This window comes from Gobio gobio, assembly GCF_949357685.1.
Source record: "Gobio gobio genome assembly, chromosome: 17".
Taxonomy (NCBI): domain Eukaryota; kingdom Metazoa; phylum Chordata; class Actinopteri; order Cypriniformes; family Gobionidae; genus Gobio; species Gobio gobio.
The window spans coordinates 41246071-41267925 of record NC_137110.1 but is presented as its reverse complement, the minus strand read 5'-3'; the positions used below and the strand labels follow the sequence as shown (position 1 = coordinate 41267925).

The window sequence follows — 21855 nt, the reverse complement described above, 5'->3', positions numbered from 1 at the left end:
AAAGTCATGGTTAAAATATGTAGATTTTCAATTGTTTGCTCTCCATTACCAGACTGGACTTTATTATTGGCATTGGTCTTAGTCTAAATATGAATAAAACCCACCAAAAGCCAGTTTAATTTGGTCAAACTCAGAAGCATGAGCATTCACTAGTATGAAATCATGTATAGTACATTACAGACAGCCTCGTAGAAGAAGCTTGGTGTTTTACATTTCATGGATGAGTCCTTCTTTAAACCATCGACTGATTAAAAGGTTAACCTATTCAGCCTTTCAATTATCAGCACATAACTTCAACCTTTAGATCACACATTCATTAAGAAAATAACTCTTGGAACCAGTTTCCAAAATGGATGTTGTCTTTAATGAAATACTGCTGTGTTTGGAGAAACATTAAGGGTAAAAATCGACAGTACAAAATACAAAGCTTTAATCAGAAGCAATGAAATCATGTGACATTAAAAGTGAGAGGAAAATATTTCAATTGTTTCAAATACAATCAAGTCCACTCATTTCACTACAAGTTTGACCATTTTAGGCCTATAGATTTGCTTTACAAACATACAGAAAAATGTGAAGTATCGTGCAGGCAAAATACCGCATAAAAGAAGAGTGTTAGCAAATACATTGAAAAGTACAAAAAATAAGTTGACAATTTTTTTTTACCAAACCCACCACCTAAAGTGTGAACTTCAAAACATCATGCAGGAATTAAAGAGAGGGGGGGGGGGGGCGGAGAAGAAATAACCTTGCACAGTTTTCATTAATGTGACATTAAAAGTCCTAAGTGAGAACTCACAAAAAAAAAAATTAAGGCAAACAGTCTTAATTTTAAAATAAGTGCCAGTGAAAATTATTAGAAAAAGGCTTAATTGGTGCTGAAGTGCTGTGCTCTTGAAACAAAACGGCTGGAAGATTAATCTCTTTGGCTGATAGATCCTGCAAATCCTGGATTACATTATATTGCAAAAGGAACATCAATTCTAAAAATTTCCCAACATTTTATTTACTTTGTAAATGGATAAATACTCCCTTGTAAAAATATAAATAGCCAATATTTATTCAATGCATTGCAAAGCAGTTTTTAACAGGGTAAAACCAATTAGGCCAAATGAATGGTTTTAGTATCACTGAACATAAAAGATTCTTTAACCTGATTTCTCTTATTTTTTTGTTTTATCTTGGACACAACGTAGTCTTATGGCTCAATCTGCTTTAAAACATTGAAAATTGCAGTGAAAACCCCATTAAGGATACAGTTGCCTTCAGAGCATACAAAATTCATTTAGACAGACAAGCTTCGGGGAAAATAATGGCTCATCTGGTACTGGTGAAATTTACTCAGGAGTTGGCTCTGATGCACCACTTTTCAGATCGTTCTCCTCATCACTTTCCACACCAGTGCGTCCAACTGCACGGCGTACGTTGACAGGGAAATCTCCACGCCTGGAGAACACATAGGTTTTATATAAATACTAAATATGTGGCATAGAAAAGTACAAATGGTTTCAGACTGATTTGATACCATGACTATCACGAAGCAGCCGATTACACACCTGAGTTTGTTCTTTAGGGTGCTGACCTCTCGGTTCATAGAATTAGCAGATTCCGTGGCATCTTCCAGCTCTCTCTGCAGCTTCCTGCGGGAGGCGTTAGCTCGAGCGGCTTCCTCCTCAGTCTCCTCTAGCTGCCTCTTCAACTGCTTCATACGAGTGTTCAGCTTCTCAGCCTGACAAAGAGGAAGATTTCATTATGAACGACACTCAAAATACAAGGTTACCTTACCACGATACTGAAGTTTCAGATAAATACGACAACAAAACAGGCCTGGAATTACATTTATTTTTTTAAGTGCATTATCAAAACATCAATTTAAGAACGTTTATCCTCTTAAGAGTGAATGAAGATCATCCCTTGGCTTTGTACTAGTTTGCACAAGCTTCTTGCATTTTAAAATTCACTTCAAAACCCACCTCATTTTTGAATTGGTCAGAACTGCGTCTCTCATCTTCAACCTGCAGTAACACCTCTTTGAGTTTCTTCTCCACGCGTCGCACCTGTTTACTGGACTGCTGCCTCTCCCTGATGAGTTTAGCACAGAGACAATGCAAGAGTCACTGAGGTAGGCTATTAACGCAAACCCTAAAATGGAAAAGTTATTGGGGAAACTGAGGTGCTGTATAGCCTATATTACTAGGTTCATGAAGACATCCGTATAGTATACCAGTACCTGTGGAGTAAGAATGTTGCATCTAATAACCTACACAAACCATCTTTACCATTACTCACTTCATCTCAATATCCAACTGCTCTTCGAGCTGTGGGATCTTGGCCTCCAGTGCAGCAATGGTGGACTTGTACTTGCTCTTCACAGCTACTTCCAACTCCTGAAGCTTCTGCTTTAGGTCCTTGTTCTGGCGGTCCAGCTGAGAGCGCAAACCCTCCAGACGCTGGCCATTACCACGCTCTGCAGTCAACTCCACTGTAAACTGTTCAGCCTGTGGTTCAAAGGAAAGAAAAGCCATTAGCAGCAGAGCATCATAATGAACATGTGACCGCTTTGGATGTAAGAACGATTACATTAAGCTCTCAGTACTCTACCTGCAGTGTTGCTTTCTTCAGTCGATCATTGACCAGCTCCACGTTGAGATGTTCTTCCTCAAGTTCCTCCTCAAGCTGAGCAATACGTGCCTCCAGTCGTCTCCTCTCATCACTGCTCAGTGAGCTGAGAGGGAGAAAAAAAAATAGCACATTTAAACCACTCAACATTATAAGATACCCAATACACTTTGATTTTCTAGGACTAACTGTTTGGTGCATGATACCCTACCAGACAACATATCACAATAACAGCAGGTAACTCACTTCTTTGAATTCTGGCTATTGATCTCATCTTGTAGCTCATCTCGTTCTTGCTGGATTTGTCTCTTTGCTCTGTCAGAAGCAGCCAGGTCCTACAGAGATAAAAGGGAAACATTAACATGTCTAATTATTCCATAAAGAATCACTTTGCTCAAAACTAACACAAAACGACCCTAGAAATCTTTTCTAGTTGCAGTACAATTCTGTTCCAACCTGAAAAAAGTACAAGACAAACCTCATGTAGCTGAATGATCTCAGCCTCCATGCTCTTGATCTTGCGCTCGTTTTCTTTGGACTGGTTAAGAACTTCGTCTCTGGATAGACGCAGCTCCTCAAACTCTCTCATCTGTTCTTTCATCTGGGCCTGCAAAGCAAAAGAGGGAATGACAGATACCAGGTCATTCATGAATTTAGTGCATTAGGTGACTTTATTCATTAGATAAAAGTACAGACCTGATCTCTAGTTCTAGAAACCAAAAATATCCCCACCAATTTAATGCAAAAATGATGCAGAAACTGTATATGTAGTTTCTTACCTGCAGCTTCTTGAGCTGTTTGAGGGCCTCATCTCGAGCCTTGTTGGAAGAGTCGATCTGCGCAGCCAACTCAGACAGATCCAGCTCAAGCTTCTTTCGCACAGACACGGCCTGAACTCGCTGTTTCCGCTCATCTTCAAGCTCCATCTCCATCTCGCGCACCTAAAATATTCCATTACAACATCAGTAGTTTTTGAGGATTCTCCCAGTTACCCAACATTTATCAGCATCTCATGGATTAGCATTGTTTTGCATTGGGCAGGTGAGCACATACCTGTTTGACTAGCTGCTTCCGTTTCTCCTCACCCTGCTCATCTCTGGCCTGCAGGTCTCGGTCAAACTGAGCCTTCATGGCCTGCATGTTGACCTCCAGGCGCAGTTTGGCATCTTCCGTGAGCTGCAGCTCATCCTCCAACTCCTCTAGCTGAGTCTTCATTTCCTCCAACTGCTGTTCCATTCCTCGCTTGGCACGCTCAAGCTCATGCACCTTAAAAGAAAAGGGAACAAAAGCGTGCACAACTAAGAGAAGTGGTAAGAATAAATCCTGACCTCCCTTTAAGCAGATTGTTGCCAAAGCAAACCAGCTGAGGGTGTTATATTTGCCCACGAGTCAAACTTTTAATCAGTACATTTTTATATTAAAATGTAGGGTTGAAGACTTTAAAGATGTAAATGTTCTTCAAGGATATGGTAAGTGAATTAAATATTTAAATGAATAGATGTTTTGGTTATATGTAGACATTAGCTCTGTTCCTGAAAACAGTAGCTCTTTAACTCTTGACTAATTTAACAGTTGAACCTACCCTCTCCACAGCTGTAAATTTTGTTCAGAAGCAGCCATCTTACTTTGTGTCTTCAATGCCTTAATGCAGTCTAGGCTGGGAGCTTGTGTTTTGGAACAGAGCGGTGGTCTTAATACACGTTAGACATGTAATGCTTGCGTTTCACATACACTCTTGCCAGCATCATCCTTGGATGACATCAGGTCCTCCATCTCAGTTTTGAGCTGCTTGTTGACCCTCTCCATTTCATCCTTCAAATCAGTAATGGCCTCCAGCTCTCGGGTCAGAGTCAGGGTTCTGGTCTCCTTCTCACGGGCCTCTGCCTCAGCACGATCCCTTTCCTCAGCGTACTTCAGAGAAATACTCTTCTCCTCCGCCAGCATCTGCACAAATTGAGGTATTTAATCACTTTAAAAAAATATTTAAATAAGTTTAAGTCTTTTAGTCCTTTTTAACTGTTGAAAACACCCAGAGAAGTAGCATTTGAAATACCCTATGAAATGTTCGTTCATAAATCTCGGCTCCATTTACAGACAAATACTGTTCTCTACCTGGTCAAACTTTTTCTGCTTGCGTTCCAGCTCCTGAACGGTCTGACGCAGATGATCCTGGTCTACCAGGACATCATCTAGCTCCCGCTGCAGACGGGTCTTGGTCTTCTCCAGTTTATCATAGCCAGCATTCCTTTCCTCCAACTGCTGCATGATGCTTTCCACCTCTCTCTGCAATTTCTTTTTCCCATCCTCCAAGCTCTCCAGGGATTGGGCCTCTTGCTCAACCTTTTTCTTCATCTCTGCCAACTGAAAAACAAAATTAGAATAACACTTTTAATCTAAAAATCTAAATAAGAAAGCCCTCAAACACAAACTGCTCCTAGGCCAGCATTATCATCCACACAAACCTGAGCTTGAGCAGTGTACAGCTGCTTCTCAACATTTTTCTTGCTCTCCTCTTCCTCCTCCAGCATTTCTTTCAGGTTGTTCTGTTCATCCTCCATTTGCCGAAGACGAGTAGAGAATGCAAGCTTCTGCCTGGTCTCCTCCTCCAGCAATGCCTAACCCCATAGCAAAACAATTTAAACTAATTCAGAGTGAAGTCTTATTTTATCTGCAACATGTGCTTAGCTCAACATTAATGTTAGGGCAAGCAGGAACTACTTGTGACCAACAGTACAATCAATCAGTGATAAGTGCGTGTAAATGGTGACCAAGTTGTACCTGCGTGTCTTTAAGTTGCGATTCAACAGTAGAACAATCTTTGGCAGCCTTGATGGATTTGCTCTCCACCTTGCTTAGGTTTCCATGAAGAGCATCAAGCTCCACCTAAACATTAAAATATATTATATTGATTTGTATTAAAATAGGCACAAGTTTGCTCTAAAATGGATCTCATTTACAGGAGATTTTTATACTTTGTATAATTGAACATTTTGGTCTCAATACCTGCATTTTAGCCACTTTATCAGCCAGTTCCTGTTTCTGTCTCTCACTCTCTCCATGTTTGACCTGCAGCTCCTGGAGCTGTGATTCTGCTTTCTTCCTGCGGTGCTCAGACTCATTTTTACCTTGGGACACTGACTGAAGTTCAATCTGAAGCTCATTGCGTTCACTCTCCAGTGCCTGTTTAGCTTTGTCCACAGATGCTTTATTCTGAGGGACACAACAGTGAGTGTTAGTCAACACTTTTCTACAAAAGGTTGCTTTTGTGGATGGAAAGAAAAATGTAAATGTTTTAGAGCGACACCATCTTACCAAAAGAAACTGGTCAAATAGGAAAAACAAATTCTTCATCCATATATTACAAGTATTTACATCATAGCAGCAACTTTTTAAATGAGACACTCAACAGAAATCTTTGAAAATACAGAAAAATAATGATTAAAGCAGCACCATTAAAAGCCATCAATGCTTTAGGAGAGGCACATGGTCTCACCTTCTTGGACTGCTCAAGCTGTTCATTGAGCTCCTCAAAGGCCTGGTTGTGTTTCTGTCGCACTTCACCAAGCATCTGTTCATGTGAACGAGCCTCATCTTCCAGAGTCTTTCTTAGCTGAGCCACTTCAGTCTCTCTCTTTGTCCTTTAGATAGGAAGATAAGCTTTTTTTAAATGATACAGGACACTGCATACCCTCATTTTCCCATAAGAACAGAGCCGATCCTTCCCATGCAAACTACGCAAGTTGTGTAGGGCCCCCTTGCTCATCATCACTATATAAAATAAACATGAGTAATTTACCATAATGTGAATATTTCTTCATAACATGCAAATATAGGTGCGGTGTCTACTAAACATTTGCGGAGTCCTGTAGAAATATTTTTAATAATGATTTGTATTTCAATAACTGTTTCAGACTCGGGCATCATGCAGTGCAGCAGATAATAAAATGCACCTTGACATGGCTATGACTGCAAAACAAAACTATCCTTAAGTTCTGGAACAGAAATAAAGTAACAAGAACGAAAAAAGTATGTATTTTTGTAACATGAATATATGGCTGTGTCAAGACTAAAGAAGAAATTAATAAGTCATAGAGTCCAGGTCTCCAGTGTTTCGTTAGAAAGGCCTCGTGATGAAAACTTTCGGTTTGTTTTGGTATATACATCAATAATCAACTTTCTAATGCGTGGTTCTATTATTTTTATACACACACACACCAGCTTTTAATATTGAACAGGAATGTATGATATATATAAATATATAATAATGTTTATTTATTTATTTATTTATTTATTTATTTATTTATTTATTTATTTATAAGAAATAAACATTCCTGTTCGGTATTAAAAGCTGTCTTAACCCAGGTACTTCAAAAACAATGCCCATTACTCTAAAATTAGCTCATTTAGAGAATTATTTATGCATTGTGTTTACCCAAGTCTTCTTCACTCTAAAAAAGATTTGGGTCAAAATGGACAAAGCCAACTGTTGAGTTCAAAATTTAAAAAGTAAAACTTTTTTTTAAAGTAACCCAACAGTTGGGTTTGTCCATATTTTACCCACATTAGTGTGGACAACTATGCCTTTATTTACCTGTCATTTTGTTAATAAAATCACACATTTAGAATGCCAATTCGGCTGTGTTACAGTTTTTGACAGCTAGATGGTGCCAGAGAGCATTTATAAAAATAAAAAAAACCTTGTCAACGAAAATATACGTAATTGTTCTTACAGCCAATTTAACACTAACAGGTTTCCCTTTACATATTTTTCATAATTTGCTGTTTGTTTCCTTAATGTTTTAATTCCATTAGCCTATAGAAAACTGGCAGTACACCTTGCATACTGAAAACCAGTCATTATTACTAAGGTCTATGGAAATTTGGGGGTTTTAAGAATGCACTGACAGAGGCCCCTTCAAAGTTTTGCTTGGGACCCCCAGAAGTGTAGGATCGGCATTGCATAAGAATGACATGTTTTGTTTTCTCATGGCTGACCGGAGTTCTTGCTGAGCAGCAGTAGAGTCCAGCGTGTCCTCAAGTTCGGTCTTCAGAGCTTCCAGCTCCTCTCCCAGGTCCCTGCGGTGTTTCTCGGCTTTAGCACGAGCAGCTCTCTCCAGCTCTAGATCTTCCTGCAACTCTGAGATCTGGGCCTCAAGCTCACGAATGTTTTTCTGGGCAGCATTCTTCAGAGCAGCTTCCTCTTCAATCCTACAGCGAAAAGAAAAATAATCAAGGGAAAGTGTTACATGACATAGAAGTGGAAGTGATGGACAGTTAGATGAAATGGTATTAATACTGCAGTAACCCATGAGATGTTTTTGGTTACAGTCTCAAATTACAGCTGACAAACGTTTTCACCCACCTTGCTAGTGCAGCCTGGAGCTCTTCCTCTTTCTTGGCCAGTTGGGCGCGGAGCTCTGCAATCTGAGCCTGCAGCTCTGCGATCTGATCATGCAGCTCTGTAGAGTCGCCCTCCAACTTTCGTCTGTTCTTCTCCAACTCTTGCCTCTGCTTCTCTTCCTTCCGTAAACGATCTGAGAGTGTAAAGGAGAGAGGTGAACAATTAAGGTGTATGGAGATGGAGCATAGAATTATTTTGAGGGTCCTGAATATGCCTACCCTCCAGGTCGGTAATCATGGCCTCATGTTTGTTCTTGAGTTTCTGCAAACTCTTGGATTTCTCTTCCTCTTCAGCAAGGTTAGTGGTGAACTCAGAGACCCTCTCCTCCAGCTGCTTTTTCTCCTGTAAGAACAGATGTGTGCATACAACCATCACTATCAGGACAAGCACTAAACCTTTTTTGCAGCAGATTATGCAGTCAGAACATCCAGGTAGAAGAGATGGCCAACTTTATATCAAAGGGATAGTTCACCCAAAAATGAAAATTGTCATTTACTCGCCCTCAAGTTGTTCCAAATCTCTTTCTTTGTTCTGCTGAACACATGATATTTTGAAGAATGTTTGTAACGAAGCAGATAGAGCAACACTTGACCACCATAGTAGGGATAAAAATACTATGGTAGTCAATGGCTGCTCTATCTGCTTAGTTACAAACATTCTTCAAAATATCATGTGTTCAGCAGAACAAAGAAAGAGATTTGGAACAACTTGAGGGTGAGTTTATTACAGAATTTTCATTTTTGGGTGAACTATCCCTTTAAGGTTGGAAATTGAGAACCATTGAGAACAATTAAAAAAGAAACAAAGTTCTTTTTTTTTGCCATTTCACCTAGTAGTTAGTTTGACACCTGTAGTAAAAACATTTTGGGGAGAAAGTTATTGTAGTCGTAGTTAAATACTACAACATTTGTGTAACATTAATTGAATTGTTCGGGACTAAAATCATATGGTGAAATCACCATACCAGACTTTGATGACTTTCAATTCAGACTTGTACATAAATCAACATTGAGTCCTCCAATTTCAGAAGACATTCTTGTCAGACCTTGGTAAGTTTAGCATTTTGGTCATCAAGAAGCATAATGTCCTCCTCAATCTTCTTCAGCTTGGAATCCATGGTGACTTTCTCCAACTGCAGCTTCTGTCTGGCAGCCTCCTCTTCATCCAGTTGCTGCTCCAGATCCTGAGAGAGGATTTTAGGTTTTTCAGTTACAATTACAAGTGAACAAGAATCAACGATGAATGAAATAGACTTTTAGAGTTTGTATTTGTGAGGTCAAGCCTCCTCTCACCGAAATGTTCTGTTGCATCTTTTTCTTCTCTGTCTGAAACTGTGCGACTCTCTCCTCCTCTTCTTCCAAGCGAGACTCCAGGTCATGCAGGACATCCTCCTGCTCATGCAGACGTGTAGCAAGACGTGCCCTCATCTCTTCAGCTTCTTGACACAGTTCGGTCTCGGCCTGCAACTGCTCCTGCAGCGCCATCTTCTCCGTATTTAACTGTGACAGGGAATAATACGTTTATGGACACCAAGAAAGAAACATCTTGTAGTGAAAAAAAAACACCATACATACCTGTTTTTGTTTGGCCTCAAACTCCTTCAGCTGGTCTTCAGCCTCCTGCTGTCTCTCCTTCATCTTGACCAACTCTTCCTCTTTAGCAAGCATTTTCTCTTCTTCTCTTGTCACCTGCAGTAAAGGCTTCACCTGAAGAAAGAAAAGATCTATTTTAGCTCGCTGATTGACCTCTAATAAGCATACAGGTTTATGAACCTTGATGTATACCTTGGTAAAGAGTCGCCACCAATGCCAATTCCTGAGTTTTAAATAGGCTGCACAGTTTCTCTGGATCACCCTCATGGCAGTCAGCTGCTGCTGCCTCTTAGCAAAGGATCTACGTACAACAAAGCCCAAGTTGCCATTGTCAAACAGTCCCGTTTTATTAACACCTCAGACATCCTCACAACATTTCTGAGTCATTTATAAGAATTTTTATACTGGTGCTTCTGCTTCCCTAAAAACTGCAACAACAAAAATTCAGCTTAAGTCAAAGCAAAGAGACCATTCATTTTAGTGCTTCAAATCTCTCCTAGCTGTATGGTCCTGGAAAACTGATCTGTACAAATGCGAATATTTAAGTATATCTACCTCCTAGCGACATAGCCTCTACACCAGGCCTGGAAGGTGATGATGACATCAGTGATCTTCATATCCCTCTCCTCTTCCAAGTGCGCAAGAACACCAGCCCTGAAGAACACTTTACTTTGACCTATTCGGAACAAGTTCGAATCCAGCTCCAGGGCCTTGACCTGAGAGGGAAAATAATTATGCATGTTACACCATTTTTAAAAAAAACTAAATGTATCAATTGTCAAAGCTGAAGAGTTATACAACGGTGTGGATCAGCTCTTACCATGAGGACACAGGCCTGCTTTCCATCCATAAAACCCTTGGGGATAGCATTTGGTGTGAGGATCTCATATCTGAAATTACATTAGGTGAAAATATATCAGACTAGAAGGGCTAAGATGACGCAAGAAGTATATAGATACTAAAGTCAAGCCCTGCATTCTGGAGATGCATAACTCTCTGCTATGTAGTTGCTACATCAAGTCAAGTTTATTTATATAGCGCTTTTAACAATGCAGATTGTTTCAAAGCAGCTTCACATTGTTAAACAGGAAAATAATGCAACAGAATTTTATTCAGCCGTCTAGCCATTCTGGAGAAAACGGTGATGTCAGTTTATTTCAATTATCATAGTGACAATGTGGGCATTAGACTAGTAATTAGATCAGTAATTTAGTATATGGTTAATTTAGTTTAATAATTAGATTTGGATATTTAGTTGAAAAATTTAGTGTCCCCAACTGAGCAAGCCAAGCCAGAGGCGACAGCGGCAAGGAAACCAAAACCCATCAGGTGACCTAATGGAGAAAAATAAACCTTGGGAGAAACCAGGCTCAGTCGGGGTGCCAGTTCTCCTCTGGCCAATTAACAAACAGCGTATGATTATTATTCTGACAACTTTACAGGTTGTCAGAATAAGGTACGTCCCAGGACATACGCATGCGTTTTATAATTATGGTGTAGGTGTCATTCTTTGTTGTACTGTGTGTGCCGTCAATGGACAACTCTCTGCTGGGAGTTGGTTTTTGTTGTACATTGTCCTATTTCCGGTGTTGCTTCCGGTCCTAATCTAGGTGATGGGGACCTACCAGGTGCTCCTCGTGAATGTCAATAGGAGCCAGTATGTATGCAGAACCAGAGAGAGAGTCAATGAGAGATTCCTTCTCCCAAGAAGATGAGCTGAGATGTTACCCAGAGTGTTGCTTTTGTTGGTGTGTGTCTTAAGCTTAAATGTGTTGTAGCTGTAGTGTGCAGCTTTGTTAGGTGTTGAGTCATTTGCCCACTATTGTGTGTTGGACCATTAGAGAGTCAGGTGCTATTTTCTTGTGTTCTTTCTCCTGTGTTTGCCAGTTAGGAAGTAAGGTAACAGTTATTTTGTTTATTTGTATGCATTACAGGTTAAGATAGACCTCCTACTACCAGGTAGCAATCTTTTTCTGTTGTCGTTTTGGTCTTACTCGCTCCTGAAGAAAACACTTTATGTTGGAATTGTTTAGAGTTCTTTTTGCACTGCTCTATCACTTGCTTATTGTAAATAGATGTATTGGAAAACTTTGTGTACTGAGTACAATTCAAACCTTTGCCGCTACAAACCTTTTCTTTAAAACATAACTTACATTTTGCCCCTAGAAATCTAATTGGGAACGTAACCGTAGCATACAAAAAGCAGTATGTCAGACATGCAGTATAAATACTCAGCATTCATGATAATCCAAATACCTTTGTCTGAACTCTTGGAAGACAATGCGGTTGGGGAACCCCTGTCTACAGATCCGAATTCCTTCTAGAACTCCATTACATCTTAGTTGTTCTAGAACCAGGTTGTGTGCCAATTTGCCAGCCTTGAAGGGAAGAACAGTGACTTAATTGTTAGAGGCCTCAATTAAAAAAAAAAAAAAGCATGCATGAACCAACTGCACAAATGTGTTAAAAATGAGATGGGGTTTAAAGTTTCTCTCTTCACACCTTTTTCTCATGGTTGGGAATTATGCATCGGACAAAGTTAGGGTTGGTATTTCTGAGGGTGGTCATCAGATTTGTCAGCTGCTCTTTGTACAGTTGTCCTACTGTACGGAACATTCCCTTACGAGTCTTGACAGCTCCATGCATGGATTCAGCCATTCCGGCCACTTTGTCTAATCCCACAATTCTGTCCACTGATGAAAAAAAATCATTATGCAGGAAACCAACACAAGAGCGTTCAAGATGATTTTGCCATGTTTAATTGTGGAGTCTTTTAGGGGTCCAGGATGAACATTAGCAGACAATCTGCATATTACACACTGGCAGAATCAGACTCACTTTTCTCTATGACGACCTAAAAGCCTGACACACAAAAGCTCAATGCAGCAGGTGGATTGTCGTCACACTTTAGATTATTAGCGACTTCTGAAATCATACCTAGGGCTGGAACGATTTGACCTATAGTCAAAATCTCAACATTTTACCTCGATTACGAATAATGAATTATTTTCACTGATAAGTTTTACTGTAAATGTTCAACTAGTAAAAAGGTGGGATTTTTTTTCTAATGAAAAAGTGCATTTTAAATGATTTTAAAATACTTAAAGGAAACAGCAAACTTTCAGCAGTTATTGTCTATGGGTCGTAAATCAATATATTGGTTAATCATCTGCAGTCACATACCATCTTTCCAGAGCTCTGACACAAATTTGTCCAATGACTGGTTAAGCAGAGTTGTCACATTGTCATTCAGAGGGTCCATGTTTTTCATTAGCCATTCAGTTGCCTTGTAATCGACCTGTAGCGGGACCAGACAGACACATGCATGATACACTTTTAAAAACATTCTCCTATTCAACTATTCAGATAAGATTATATTTAAATGGGGAAGTGAGGGAAATGTAATGTCCTAGAGCATGTAAATGTCTAAAATTCACTTTTCATACGGTGCGTTATAGCATTGTGTTGCATGAATTCAGTTGCCCACCTCAGCAATTTCCACAGATATTGCTTACCCAATATGACTTCATTATACATAAGACATTCACAGTATCACTTTACAAACACATGAACAACTAATCCCAGTATTTAAGACACATGAGAGCGCTCACTTTGCCAGCATAGTGAATGATACAGAAGTCAGCATCATCTTTGAGCTTCTTGGGTTTTTGAAATTTTGGGTTGTTGCCCAATTCCTGGACTACTTTCTCCACAAAGGATTTGTCTGTGGCTTTGGGAAACCAGCACTCCTCATCCAACAGAGCCAGGATTCCAGGAGGACCATTCTGATGGGGGAGAGGGAGAGAGAGAGACCAGGGAATCAAGAAAAATAAATAAACATCAAGGCATGCAGGAGGGTTTGAATCGAGAAAAATTCTACAAAGTTTGAAGAGAAAATAAAACCTACAGGCTTCTCAATGAGTTCAATACAGGGCTGCAGATCGAGGCCGAAGTCAATGAAGCTCCATTCGATGCCTTCGCGCTGGTACTCCTCCTGCTCCAGGATGAACATGGTGTGGTTGAACAGCTGCTGAAGCTTCTCGTTGGTGTAGTTGATGCAGAGCTGCTCAAATGAGTTCAGCTGCAGAGAGAGATAGAGTTAATTAAAATGACCAATTATAAATAGACAAAAAAAAAAAAGATACATTTTGTAAATTAAAATGTAAAAAAAAAAAAAAAGTGTTTCCCCCACAACCCTTTCACACCTCGAAGATCTCAAATCCAGCGATGTCCAGGATTCCGATAAAAGAAGCACCCTGACGCTTGGTCTTGTCTAAAGCTTTGTTGATGCGCATAACCAACCAGCGAAAGAGTCTCTCATACGTGGCTTTGGCCAGGGCTTCCACCGCAAACTCAGCCTGTTCCTGAGTCTGAGCCTTCTGAACGCAATCACGGCCCACTTTGATGCGTGGTGTGAGAATGGCACGTGTGAAATCGGTCACATTCATACCCAAGAGATGGGACACCTTTTGGGCAGCTGATAAATCAAAATAAATAAAATGGACATGACATCAGAAAAAGACTCCAGTCTAAAATGAACAATATGTATAACATTTAAGAATAAAACAAAACATTGTTCATTCTGCCATTTTTGTTGCAAATACAAGTACTAGTAATGAAATGAACTTGGGACTAATTTGTAATGCAAGTTAATTAAGAGTGAGTCAGACCTGTGTCATCGGGCATGGAGGCTTGGTCAGAGTTGCGTTCCTTCTTAAAACTCATGTTTCCTAGCTGCAGCACAGCAGACACCACCTTCAAAAGACCTGGGACACAATAACAGAACACATTACATTTCTTCAGACATGAGGCAATAAACACATCACCCCTCAATAAGTAAAACCAAACCTCAGGTTCAGTCAATATATACTAGAATAGCTATACAGAACAGTTCTCAGTATGAGAACCTGGTGAACTTTCACCCATCACACCTTTAGGTGATTAAACACACTGTAGAGTGATTACAGATGAAAGAGTGTCTTTTTGAGTCTCTATACCTGTCTGCTCCTCCTCAGGGATGCCCATAATCCTGAAGGCCTCTATGGTTTCAGCAAACAAATCTTTATCCTGTTGTCCAGGAATAGTTACATTTCCATTCGACATGAAACGGTACTTCTTGTAGTCCTCTAGGCACAGCTCAGCTGTAGAGTAGAGAACAAACTTTATAAACTTTCCATAGAGATTAGTCCTAGAGCAAACTACACGGTCACAGGTATTTATTCAGTATTAAATTCCTAAAGCAGTTTTGCAGTATATTCAGAAAACGGTTTCACATCAAGAAAAGATTCATTTGCATTAATTTAAATAAAAAAATAAATAGATAAAAAAGCCCTAACATTGCATGTATGGTTTGAAAGAATTCATAGCTTAAATCTATTGCCATGAAAAGATCCTCACCACGTAATTTGTCTCCTGCTCCTGATAGCAAGTAATAGAAAATATGGAAGGCCCGCTCATCTTTGGCCTGCCTGATCGCACGAGACTTCTCTAACAGATCTGAAAAATGCTTGTTAGGGGATTAACAGAATAAGTCAAATACATTTTGTATGAGACCTTTAAAATGGCAACAAGCTAACGATACACATTTCAGTTTTCCAAGTGGTGGTTCAGTCAATAAAAAGGATACAGGTCTCAATATTGGCTCCAACGATGTAACCATTTACATCGAAGTTTATCCTTATAAACTTTCCCTGTGAATAAAAAGCTCATATTGATTCATGTCAGAATTTAGTGAGACCCTTTAAAAAGGAGTCAACTGGATTTGTCTGTGCACACTTACAAATCGAGAAGAATTGTCGTTCTTCACCGTCTTGGCATTGCCAAAGGCCTCCAGAATTGGGTTGGCCTGGAGCAACTGTTTTTCCAACTCACCCTGGCCGACAAATGGTTGATAAAAGGGGAGGATGAGTGCATTTAAAGTTCCAATTAACAGTTGCAGGAACTGGTTAGTGCATTAGTGAAACGGACAACATCTTGAAACGAAGGCCCCAAACCATCAACAAACAGTAGACCCCGATTTGCAAGTAAAAGCTAGGCCCTTTTTGCAGGCAAACACATTCTTCCACTACATTTATAATGCTAAACCATACGAGCAGTAAACTTGTTCCACAACAGTGTTAGATTTTGCATTAGCCAAAGCAGTTAGGAGACTTTGCAACATAACACCATATAATTAAGCCTGTAGAAAACCACGGTCACATGACCAGGAAAGTGGGGTGTGTATAAGGCAGGAAAAGTGAAGGATGGTATGGTTGCACAAAGAGAGGCGTATAACTCACATGTGACAGGGCGACACTGCTCTGCAGGATGACAGAGAGAAAGTCTCAAAATATGGACACAAAAATAAAGGGGACTAAAATTCACAACATTTTCAACCGTACGGGGCAACATTCAACAACTGGATGCTTGAAGTGTTTTTAAAAGGGTATACATGAACAAATATGCAGGTATTCACAGAGTCATTAGAGATCCAGTGGGAACAGGTCTAGGCCTGAGACAGGAATGTGATGATAACAGAATTCTGACTTCCTTGTCCAAAAGGCAGAGAGAAGAGGAGTATTAAACTCCTTAAAGGAAGTGGGAGGAAGACAAAAAAAGGGAGGATGAAAAACAGGAAGAGATAAAACGGACATCAACAAAACATTTACCACGAAGAGGGCTGGAGCTTTTCAATAGCTGATATTAAAAATGGATGCGGTTATTTATTTATGAGCAGCTCTGCCATGACAATCAGCATGAGAAACAACATTCACTTGTGAATGACTGTGAATCCATGTAAATGCGTTCATGGCACCTCGGTGCACAATATATTTGTAGTTTTTATGCAGCGTAAAACCACTCGTGGTTTCAGACAGGAGAGTGGAGGTTAAGATGGGGAATGGGATCCTGAATTCAAACCTGAATACTGTGAACACAACTTTTGTATGTCATGAGTACACTGTGCCACAACCCTGAGGAAAAAAAAAAAAAAAGTATTGTACTCACTTGGTCTTTCTTTGTTTTGAAGGATGACGCTACATGTGCAAGGTACTGAATAACTTTTTTAGTGTTTTCAGTTTTTCCAGCACCAGATTCACCCCTGAGGAAAGAATAAGTTTAGAAGATGATACAATGCTGGCCTTTTTAATACTTTTTGGCATTTCAAAATCGTGCCAAGTCAAGCTTACGTGCACAATATGGACTGATCCTCACGATCTAAAAAGATAAAGAAATGAATTAACAGTGCTCTATCGCATGAACAGAAGTGCCATTTTGGCATTATGTCACACAGCTAATGTTCTCACCCTGCATCATACTCCTGTAGGCGGTGTCTGTGATGGCGTAGATATGAGGGGGCATCTCGTGCCTCTTCTTGCCCTTGTACATCTCTACGATCTCCTCCGTGTAGATGGGCAGATGTTTATAAGGGTTTATTACCACACAGAAGAGCCCAGAGTATGTCTGAAACAATGATTTACACATGCCATTCGTCACAAAAAAAGTCAATTTGTTTAAAGGTGATTGACTAATCTTGACAAATATGGTCTAAGGATGCAAGTAATGGTGAAACTATTTTGTATTTTCAACATTAGTTGTGCGCACGGTCACCTACAGTTTTATTTACAACTTTAGAAGCACTTAAATACCATTTTAGTCTTTCTACTTCAAAATTTCACATTTAATTCAATGTAACTTGCCGTTTCTCTGCTAGCAAATTTCACAAAGAATAGCAACCGAGTGAAAATTGTTTAAAAGTAAATCTACCCAAATTGATGTAATAGAACATGCACTTTAAAAAAACAATCCATAATTCTCAGACACATATCAGACAGACTTACATAGATGAGGCCGGAGAAATATCTCTCCCTCAGGTTGTGCAGAACAGAAGCTTCATTTAGGCAGGTGAGCTCCGCCATATCCTCCACCTTGTTGTACTTGGGTGGGTTCATCTTCTGGATGTCATCCTTGCTCACCTTGATCTTCTTGCCAGAGTCGGCCAGCTCCACAAGACACTCATCTCCAGTCTCCTCTTTGATGGAGCCAGCCTCAAAGCCGAGCTTCTCTGAGGGAACCCACACTAGCTTCTTAGAGGACCAGTCTGCCTGCGCCAAAGGGTCGTTGATGGTGTTGCGGTCGGCATAGAGGAACTTCTCTGCGTCTGACATTTTGGCTACGTGCGAGAGGGAAAGAAAACACTTGTGGTTGAATTGAATTGTTTTGTGGTTTTAAAAAGTTCTGCAGTATATCACAGTAACAAGACTAAGGGACAAGGATCTGATAATTAAAACCAGCATGACGAGTATTTTGAAGAGAAAAAAAAGCAGCATTTCCTCAATTGTACACACACATCTACACGTGACTCGTTCAAACATCTGACTCTAGTATGTGTCAATATTGTCCAATAAAACGACAACCACGCCTGCTCAGGCCTCTGAATGCTGCCTCCCGTTCCCCATTCATTCTTAAAAAAGGTAAATTCCTTTAACAACCTCCAATTATAAGAATTCCATAAATTCCCACTATCATTTCAGAATACCATCAAACTGTGTTTTACCAAGTACAAGTGCTTGGTAATGTTTTTGTTGGCCTAGAAACCAAGTCTGACTTGGTGCATGTTAAACATTTTCATGCAGAAATCATGATTCAGCAACAAGTTCACAATTTAGGATAAAGTCCACAACTAATTTAAACACACATTTAAAAATCCCAGTCCCATAAAAAAAAAAAAATTACATTTATAATTTTCATTCAAATTTTATATTATAAGTGTTGTGAATTCTGAAGAAATTGTGCATGCACAATTTTGTGCACAGAACGATGCAGCAACAATGCAATTATTAGTGAAGTAGAGTCTCACAGTTTCCATATTACCATAACATGGAGCATTTTTGCTGTCATGCCTACATTTAGCTAGTGTGCATTAAAATTCCTTAGCCTACTGTGTGCTGCTGATGCAAACATACACAAGACACAAGCTCCTATTGCTTTGAAGTGGAGAACATCTGCTCTGAAGGAGCAATTCCTCAACAAGTTCAGACAAAGACAATTTCATTATCTGCCACACCCTGTGGAAGTCTCCAGAACTCAGAAATTAAGAGTAACACTTATTTCTTTCGAAAAGAGCAAAAAAAAGTAACCTAATATGTCTTAAACGGCTTAGAGCACTATGCATGTTCAGAAATGTTTAATAACTGCATCTCAAGAGCCCACTTAAGAAACATCAGATAAATTATTAATTATGTCTCTGCTGTCAGAGCTTAAATGGATAAATCCTAATATAAAAAATATGAACATCATACCAATGTTACTCAAGAAGATAAAGGTAAAGTAGGCATCCTGAACCGCACACATCTACTGGTTTGGAAGAAACCAGTTTGATACGGCTCAATGACGTCTGCCATTTTGAGGGTTGTTAATGGAACATGGTCAATTTACATACAGTATCTGATCAGACTTTGGGGTTATATTTTTAGCTCATTCTGAGGATTTTAGCCAGTAATGTAATGGATGGAAAACTAACACAAGATAACATGCCTGAGACAATATAAAAAATACAAAAACCATGCAACTCCACACCACTTCATCTTTTAATAGAATCTGAGATATCATGCTCTTGGTTGGTTGCAAGCCAAAAAACTGGTGCAGAAATTCAGTTGAGAATTTGTATGGTTAATGGATAAATAATGCCAATAAGATGAAAATAAGTAATATGATTCTGAGAAGAAAAGAATCTAAATAAGTGCCCTACAGTTAAGTATTTTTCTAACGTGATTCAGGTGAGCGAGTATTTCAATATACCCGTCCCTCAGGGGCAGGGAAAGAGAGGCTTCTGGGAGTCAAAGTTCTCTACTTATTCAGACTATGAATGTGCTTGCTGTCAGTGACCTCTAAACTTATTTCAATCTGCCAATTCCTTACTAGACAGACAGATAAAGGGTCAACTAGAGTGGGAAAAAGACCAAAAAAGATGCCAAACAAGGTGTGGCGGCACTTAGAGAGGCATCTAGAAAGTGAAAATAGATGACAACAGCACAGCTTTAGCGTACTGTTGAGACGAAGGGATAAGGAGATTAGCAGGGTGTCATCTCTCTCTGCAAGTTCATTAGCAGCTCAAATACAGTCGTTGTGATTAAACACAGATGACAGCACGTGCACCTGCACATGACAAGCACCGTTGTTGGGTTGACCCACCACGGGTTATCATCTGATTACAAGAACAAAAAAAGGAACAAACTATAAAGTGCATAATTTACATTTAAGGGGAAAAAAGGAGTTCAACAATCATAGTTGAGCAAAGAGGAACAAACAGCCATCCGTGACACAACAAAATAATGAAATGGTTTCTGGAACGTGTTGATATTGAAGAGTTGCTTCACCACACTGACACTTCCTCTAGAGCTTCAATGCAAGACCTTAGAAGGCAACATGTTAGAGCTTGCTGTCTGAATTTAAGTAACCTGAAGAACCGCAGAAAACAGCCTGAATCTAGTTATTTGTGCTTATTACAATGGAGAAATTTACTCAAAACTTGGCATGTTTGGCCAACACAACTTGGTAAAAGTATCCATTATTTGACCTAAAATCAAAATAAATGCATAACAGAAATATTTCATGCCAATTTTATGTCAATTTTAAAGCTAATTTTATGTTGGAAAAAAAACAAGCATTTAATTTATTTTTCTTTTACTGTTGTTACACAATAAAAACACTTAATCCTAAAATAGGTTTTAAATTTAAACCAATTATTTTTTTTCCCCTTCAATTTGGGAGTGAAATATGCCCTGACCAAGTCTATGGGTAAATTAAATAATGACATTAGCTAACAAAAACTTGTGAGTGAAGGGAGCAATGTGGGACATGTTTTCATAAGATTCTCTTTAAGAGTGAGTTTGTCAGGGAGTGTGTCCTGCCATCTCAGTGGTCACCTGCAGTGCCATACCTTATTTTATCCCTCCATCAGCACGTTCTCTCATCCCACTGATCTTGGCTTATGTTCAATCCATGCTTATAGCTCAAATGCCAACAGCTCTGAGATGAAGTCAACAACAGCAACACAGGAGATACAAATGCTCACGAACGAACGCGCAGGGCATAATACGCAGAGCCAGGTGAAACCGCTCTAGTGCAATTGACTTCACAATGAAATTGTGACACTATAGTAACTTTTCTAACTGGCATGGCTACATAACAGTTGAGGCCTATTGTTCCGAGTATTCCTGAATTAGTGTCCTCAGGGCTGAGCATTGAGCAAATCGAGTCGTGTCTGCTGCAAGAAAGCAAACTGGGCGTGTTGCATAGAGAAGACAGATCACCTGAACGGAGAGGTTACTGATAGCAGAGTTCATCGTGCACTCTAATTTACATTATTGTGGGTAGCAGTAAAGAAAATAAGAAGTCAAAAAAGTAACAACATGTCATGATATTCTGATTTGTAATAGGTTTCATGGGGTCTACCTAAAGAAAGACTATTAATAACTTCATAGTCTTCGTTTCGTTTACATAAAATTATTGTATAACTTAATCGAGCAGCACAGCTACACGCGCGTGCACTGGCTGATTGTGCAGAACAGGTTCAGGTGCGCGCTTGATAGTTCACTCACCTGTTTTCTCTCAGGCGCCGTTTGTTGAGAAGACCCACTTTGCCCAAATCTTCTACTTTTTTCTTCTTCTTCTTTTTCTTTAGGAAGAATGACACCGCTGAGACAAATGTATCCGAAAATCTCTGGGGTTTGTGATACTTTCCTGCTTGCTCATCGGCGTTCTGCTCTCTAGTTTCCTCTCACGTCTCTCAGCAAACTCCCTCTGACTCTTAAATCAGCTGTGTGGGCGTGGCTACACAACGTCGCCAAACCCCCAATGTCCCGCCCATTTGATTTAGCAATTCTTTGGAGGTGTCAATCAAGACATGTGCTTTCATTGATTGGTCATTCATTTAGCGCGTCCATTATTGTGCCAAACAGTGACGTTTGTTCAGGCTGTTTGGTTTGTTTATCCAGGAAATAAAAATAAGTTTTAGAATTTCGAGTTAATAACCTCACGGCCTAACCAAACGTCAAGAAATATACAAGATATATGAGAAATATTCAAGAAATATGTTGAAAGAAATGTAAAAAAATATATTTTTAATGTAGCCTATATAATAAATAATGATTATATGGGATTCATAATAGACAATCCTGGAAATAAACAAAGGGTTAGGATTTTAAATAAAAATGTTCTACTAAACGTTTTTTTTTTTTAAATTATGCTGAAAATATAATGAAA

At 39.4% G+C, this 21855-nt stretch overlaps 1 protein-coding gene across 2 annotated transcripts; it reads right to left on the bottom strand.

Moving 5' to 3' along the window:
- Nucleotides 1-122: 122 nt before the first annotated feature.
- myh9a (myosin, heavy chain 9a, non-muscle) lies at nt 123-21407 on the bottom strand. Of its 2 annotated transcripts, XM_079839958.1 has the most exons (41): nt 21192-21407; nt 17430-17761; nt 16896-17052; nt 16779-16806; nt 16597-16690; nt 15891-15911; nt 15392-15484; nt 15239-15302; nt 15010-15108; nt 14610-14753; nt 14283-14378; nt 13818-14089; nt 13520-13693; nt 13224-13397; nt 12796-12910; nt 12115-12305; nt 11869-11990; nt 10433-10502; nt 10168-10328; nt 9805-9913; nt 9595-9726; nt 9313-9519; nt 9066-9203; nt 8239-8362; nt 7982-8153; nt 7615-7827; nt 6113-6257; nt 5623-5829; nt 5398-5502; nt 5082-5234; nt 4732-4980; nt 4351-4563; nt 3673-3885; nt 3399-3560; nt 3098-3226; nt 2866-2954; nt 2602-2725; nt 2290-2498; nt 1974-2082; nt 1557-1729; nt 123-1446 (listed from the first exon to the last, which is right to left on the bottom strand). In XM_079839958.1, exons 2-41 carry the CDS (start codon nt 17754-17756, stop codon nt 1338-1340), a joined length of 5886 nt encoding a protein of 1961 aa, XP_079696084.1. In that variant the 5' UTR covers nt 17757-17761; nt 21192-21407; the 3' UTR covers nt 123-1337. The 2 variants fall into 2 exon arrangements, with proteins under 2 accessions (XP_079696084.1, XP_079696085.1); XM_079839959.1 differs by lacking the exon at nt 15891-15911.
- Nucleotides 21408-21855: the final 448 nt, after the last annotated feature.

Coding starts and splice junctions, on each gene's coding strand:
- myh9a (XM_079839958.1), bottom strand. CDS start 17,756: ATGTCAGACGCAGAGAAGTTCCTCTATGCCGACCGCAACACCATCAAC. Junction 8,363..9,065: donor AAAATGCTAAACTTACCAAG/GTCTGACAAGAA, acceptor CTGTTCTTACAG/GAGAAAAAGCAGCTGGAGGA. Junction 1,730..1,973: donor CTGACCAATTCAAAAATGAG/GTGGGTTTTGAA, acceptor CCTCTTTGTCAG/GCTGAGAAGCTGAACACTCG.